Below are 6,226 nucleotides of genomic sequence, written 5' to 3' on the forward strand. Positions count from 1 at the left end.
ATGTTGTATTAAAAGAATTAAAAAACATAAAGTTCTAACTAAAAAGTATAAAAAAGTTATAATAATTTTAAAACATTTACATTATATAGATTTTTTTTGTTTTTTTATTTGCTACGCAATGTTTTCTTTTTCTTTTTTTTAAAAAACCCTCCATATTTTTTAAAAAACAAAATAAAAATATATTAGGCTATATAAAATATGTCACAAACAAACATATTTATTAATTAAAAAATAAAGTTTAGAATTGATCAATATTTAATTAATATTTATGATAATAAACTTTTACTAAAAATAAATCAGTAGAAAATTGATTTGTCAAATCAAAAAGGCTATAAACGTGATAAATAATCAATCACTATGAATACTTTAAAAATAACGTTTGAAAAAATAATACAAACAAATATGAAAAATAAAATCGCTATTAAAAGTGAGGAAAATAATTTATGAGGGTAATTAACTTTTCGTTTTGTTCACATTTAGAAAATTTCTGTTTTTTGTACTCATTTAACCATTTAACTTGTTAAATGTGTTTACATATTACCATTGTCGCCGGCGACATGCGAACACATTTAAAAAATTAAATGATCAAATGTGTAAAAACAAAATTGTTTAAACGTAAACAAAACGACAAAGATAATCACTTTTATAAGTTATTTTGTCTATTCAAATACACATTATAATATAAACTTTCACACAAAACTATAAAGATACATGGTTAAAACAAGGCTAACAAAAGTTTGGAATAACAAATTCATGTCAATATCAGTCCCACTATTATATTTAATTATTATATGTTTGATAATTGTTTTCTAAACTAAAAAGAAATTTAGATTTTAAAATATTAATTTATGCTTCCTTCTCCGAGATGAAACTCATGCTTCAAAATATAGGGTGGCAAGATGAGAAGAGTCTAAAGTTGAGGGGGGTGATTTTTATACGTACTGCAAAGTTTCCAATCAGCGAAGATCTTTTTAGAGCCAAGCGACGGCTACGTGTCACCACTATTCAACCCCATGAAATTTGGTTCGAATCCATTTGGACCGCTCCATTTTCCGTTTCGGTTTTAGTCCAACTCACCTTCCACGTCACCACACAACCTGTCCACCTACATCACAGATCGGACGTGTATCCCCATGAACCTAAACTTTGTCCACGTAATTTGACATGTAGGATCTCATAAAATCTTTTTAGGCAGTCCTTGGATTTATCCAAATTCAAGTCATCAGTCCCTCTGATTTCTAAACCAGTCAATCTCATTTCGCCTAACCAGATTTTTTCTTTGTATTCCTATTTCGAAACCCTATTTTTTAACTTGCTAATTTTGTTTTGTTATTGTAATTCTGGTTGCTCTGGATCTTGAGTTATAGGGAATTCGATTCGTTTAGCACTTGTTTTACGGTAACTCTTAAGCACTTGTTTTTTACCTGTATGTTTAATTTTAGTTGAAGATTAGCTTCGATTCGCTAAATATCTGCAGCTATTAACACTTAACTAGTAAAATATGTCCGATTAAGAGAATTTGTCGAGTTTCTCTTGCTTTTGTAGTTTCGATTGGAGTGGTTATCCAATATGGTCATGTTTTCAAGTGGAAAACTTCATATGGATTCTGCTAGTTTTTGGTCTATCAATCTCGTAATTGTATTGTTAAAAGCTTAAGATTTGTATTACAATTTGAGTTGAAAAGTAGCGTAGTTTACATCAAACATCAAAGTGTATCTGTATTTGCCAGTGAACGAGTATTTGGTAAAGTTGGCTAATCTGGTGTTTTGTTGTTTGTAACAGGGATAAATAGTGCGTATAGGAATTCACTCTTGCAGGTATAGAAGAGTTATGGCTCAGTTTTGGTATATTCCTTGATCATAAGCTATGTCCATGGTGTTGTTAGTTTGATATTCTTTCGTTGGGTATCTGCTTTTGATTTAGGGCAGAAGGTTTTGTATTTGACCTTTGAAGGGATTCAATAACTTGATGTGTCAGCTATGTGCTGCATATTTTCTTGCATTAAGAAGGTTTGACAAGTATCAAGATAGTTCTCCAACCTTTCTCATCATTGATGTTTTTGAATATCATTAGCAGGAAGTGTTTTAATGAGCAACAGCCAAGGAGGGAGCAAGGGTCAACAGGTGAATAATTGTGTGAAAACTGAGTATCAGGGAGATGTGAATAGATTTTTGAGTATAGGACCAGGTTCACAGGGAGATGATGAGTCAAGAACTAGTAGAATTGATGAAAATGTTCAGGATAGATGCAATCAGGTAGCAGTGGAAGTGAATCCCAATGCCCCTCCTCAAGCACCTCCACAACAGCTTCAAGGGTCATTGGTCCACTGGGAGAGGTTTCTACATGTTAGATCCATTAAGGTCATGTTGGTTGAAGATGATGATTGTACACGTCACATTGTAACTGCATTGCTTCGCAACTGTAATTATGAAGGTTAGTCACAACTCACAATGTTAACCATTTGTTCCATATAATAAGTATCTAACTCATTTTCTATCTTTTTTTTTCTTTCTATTTTTTGGCAGTTATTCAAGCAGGCAATGGACTTCAAGCCTGGAAGATCTTGGAAAATCTATCCAATCACATTGACATTGTTTTAACTGAAGTAGTCATGCCTTGTCTTTCAGGAATCGGTCTTTTATGCAAGATTATGAGCCACAAGACACGCAAGAATATCCCTGTGATCAGTAAGTACTTATGTTATCCTTTCTATAAAACAAAATTAGCAGCAAAATTTGTCTGTCTTTCAAAAGCTTTTTACCACATTGACGGTATTAACCACCATGCATAATGAGATTGTGTGCAGTGATGTCTTCTCATGATTCAATGGGTTTGGTTTTTAAGTGTTTATCAAAAGGTGCAGTAGACTTTTTAGTGAAGCCTATTCGGAAAAATGAGCTTAAAAACCTTTGGCAACACGTATGGAGGAGGTGTCACAGTGTAAGTCGTTTATACCAAGTTTATGTTTAATCATATGATTATTTCAATTTATTGGAAATATATTTTTTTGTTTCCATCAGTCAAGTGGTAGTGGAAGCGAAAGTGGTACACAGGCTCAAAAATCTGTAAACTCAAAAAGCAATGTAAGGTACGATAACAGTAGCAAAGATGGGGATGACAATGAGAACACCAGTGCCAGTGGTGGTAGTGATGATGGTAGTGGCACTCAGGTAATTATTGCAACTTTTTTTTTTTTTTTTCTTAATAAATTCAGAAAGATTAATTTAGACATGAGATGCAGAGTTCTTGGACAAAACATGCTATTGAACGTGAAATCCCGGAATCAGCAATTCCATCCAACCAAATATCTGAGCATCCAGACAGCACTTGTGGCATAGTTATCCGTTCTCTACAAACTCAACCAATAAGGGACACCAATAATAATCACAAACCACAACCCTATACAGGTATTCATATGAAGTTGATACATTTTTAGTATTTCCATGACAAGTTTCTTGTTTCTCAGATAACGATGAAAATGGCAAAGAGATTGCAATAAGCATGGAAAATGGGAAAAGTGAAAAGATTATGAATGCCAACGGAATCCATGATTCCAATGGAGTAGAAATTGAAGAGCTTGGCACAAAAAGGGCACGTCCTCCATCTAACAGTGACGAGGAAGAAGTTCAAAATGGCGGCTGCAGTATATTGCAACATTCAGAGCTTTCAGCCTTCACAAGGTCAAAACCTAAGAAAAGGGCAGTATTGTAATTTGATAAGATATGAGTAATAAGCTACGGAATATGTTACAGGTATAAAACAACCTCAAATGCTATAAAGTGTACTCCTGGAATCATTGCTAGCTGTTCTCAACCTGATAATAGATCCAACATCGTGAAGAAAGAATCCAAACGTGATGTGCATTCAGAAGGATATCTTATTTATCAAGGCTCAAGTGAGGTTCGTAAATTTAAAAAAAAAAGGGGGGGGGGGGGGGGGGTTTAGTGACATCTATTAGCAACAAACTATCTGAAACTGATATAAATTTCACTCTGTTCAGCAAGTGATACCAAATGACATGACACCTGGCAATGTGGTCCATGATCAAGAGCTTCACATCCATCATCATCACCATGTCCATCATTACCATAACATAGAAACAGATGATCCATTGCCAATGTCAAATGATGATGATGAGGATGATGATGATGATGATGATGATGATGATGATTTTGGTCTAACACAATTGGCTGCAGATGCCCCACATTGTGGATCATCAAATATCATGGGTGGTGGTAATGGTAAAGCAGAAGCAGAAGCAGAAGCTAACCTACCAAATTACAGTTTAAACAAAAGTGCATCAGGCAGCAGACATGGAAGCAACGTGCCAAATGCTGTGATTTCTGAAGTTGCAAAATTAGAAAATGATGTTTGTTTAGGTGACAAAAATAAAATAACAGATCATCACAATGACAATGACAATGACATGTCTGCACAGAGAAAAGCAGCCTTGACTAAGTTTCGCCAAAAAAGAGAACTCAGATGCTTTCAGAAGAAGGTAATTCATTTTGCATAATCAAATAAATTCAACATTTCCCTAATCATAAAATCATTTTTTATTTTTTATTTATTTATTTTTTTCCAGGTGAGATATCAAAACAGAAAGAGATTGCGGAGCAAAGGCCACGTGTACGAGGACAATTTGTGAAGGGAAAAAGTCGCGACAGCTCCACTAATGCTGCTGATGGCTAGTTATCAGGTTGTTTGGTGTATGTTAAATACTTAGAAACTTAAAAACATAATAAACATTTATAACTTGGTTTGCAGATTTACTGCTATGTGTATGATTTAATATATATATATGTATATGGCAAGTTTAGTATTCTTGAGGGAAATAGCAATGTACTCTCATTGATTTATCTATTATAACATCCTACTTTTTATTTTGAAAAATCTACTTGCTTATAACTATGTTAATGTCATCTTAGTTTTAATACTTGTGATCCGTTTCTATTAATACTTTTGTGTTTTTTGTCATTTCAAAAGTAGGCTAATACACTTTGCAAGTTTTTTTGAAAATAGGAAATTGATTACACATTTAAAATACAGATCACTCTATGACTTTTACTGTCACAATCCACTCTATAGTCATACTGTTCTAAATTGCAAATCCACTTTAGAAAAAGGAAAAGTATCTGTGTTTTGTCCCGAATTGGTCAAGTCATTTTCTTAGGCAGGTCATTAAACTTTTAAAAACGATGTCAATGAAGCTATTATTGAAAATCTGAAACAATGCTTTTGTGGCAATAAATATGGCCACGTGCAACCACGTAGGAAATCGGCAATAAAGTCATCCAAATTTGTTCTTCACTAGTAAACATGATGAACACCAAGTGTTGGTGTTTGTGTGGGTTAGAGAGATTGGTCTTAAAATCTGGCGATGAACACAAATTGATTTTCAAGGACACACGTACATACACAAAATCGATTTTCTGATCTATTCCAAAAACACAAATAGAAACGATTTTCAGACATGTTCCTCCAACCCACCATGAACACACCAAACCCAGATTAGCAAACCTAAACTTGACCACAGAAACAAAGTCAGACCACCTTTTCGTCCACCAAAACCCAAATCTTCAAAAACCAACACCAAACCAAGATCTACAAACCCACATAACCTTATGATTTATTGTACAATTTTGTAAAACATAAGTTTTACAAACCCACATAACCAAGATCTACAAACCCACATAACCAATATCTAAAACATAAATTGTTTTTTTTGGAAAAAAACTGTTATGTATGAATCACTTCCTATTATATTATTTGCTTCTACATATTAGATCTATGTATCCCATAACCCATTTAATGAATGCATGAACACATAATCAATTCGTCACCATCATTGTCATCATACACGTGATATGCAACATGAATGATGTTGGTCCCATATGAATGAATTTCAAAAAATTTAGAAGGTGGTTGGATACAATTCAATGTCATATTAACTGAAAACTTGAATAATAACGGATTAAAATTCATTGCAAATCTCATTAATATGAATAAAAATTACAAACAGTTTAAATGACGACATATTTGAACGTTTTTTCTTCCATATAAACATTCTAGGACTTGTATCTCCAAAACAGAGTTAGTAGCAGCTACTCACAATTTACTTGAAAATAAGCTTAAAAATACAAATAAAGGGTATAATAATTGCAGAAAACACCATCCATCTAGACCAAAATTTATGAACGCAAAAATAACTATTTTTTCTTGATAT

General features: G+C 33.2%; 1 protein-coding gene across 1 annotated transcript; it reads left to right on the forward strand.

The window, feature by feature from the left end:
• The first annotated feature begins 1,223 nt into the window (after positions 1–1,223).
• PRR7 (pseudo-response regulator 7) lies at positions 1,224–4,893 on the forward strand. The gene is given in 13 exon segments (XM_079080499.1): positions 1,224–1,398; positions 1,783–1,817; positions 1,924–2,009; positions 2,077–2,433; positions 2,526–2,687; positions 2,807–2,940; positions 3,021–3,170; positions 3,242–3,407; positions 3,467–3,680; positions 3,753–3,900; positions 4,001–4,498; positions 4,586–4,604; positions 4,607–4,893. Coding segments are annotated over 10 exon segments (1,923 nt in total). The 5' UTR covers positions 1,224–1,398; positions 1,783–1,817; positions 1,924–2,009; positions 2,077–2,087; the 3' UTR covers positions 4,693–4,893.
• Positions 4,894–6,226: the final 1,333 nt, after the last annotated feature.

The sequence above is a fragment of the Lactuca virosa genome, chromosome 2 (assembly GCF_052849685.1).
Source record: "Lactuca virosa cultivar CGN04683 chromosome 2, Lactuca_virosa_CGN04683_v6, whole genome shotgun sequence".
In the NCBI taxonomy this organism is placed as follows: Eukaryota; Viridiplantae; Streptophyta; class Magnoliopsida; order Asterales; family Asteraceae; genus Lactuca; species Lactuca virosa.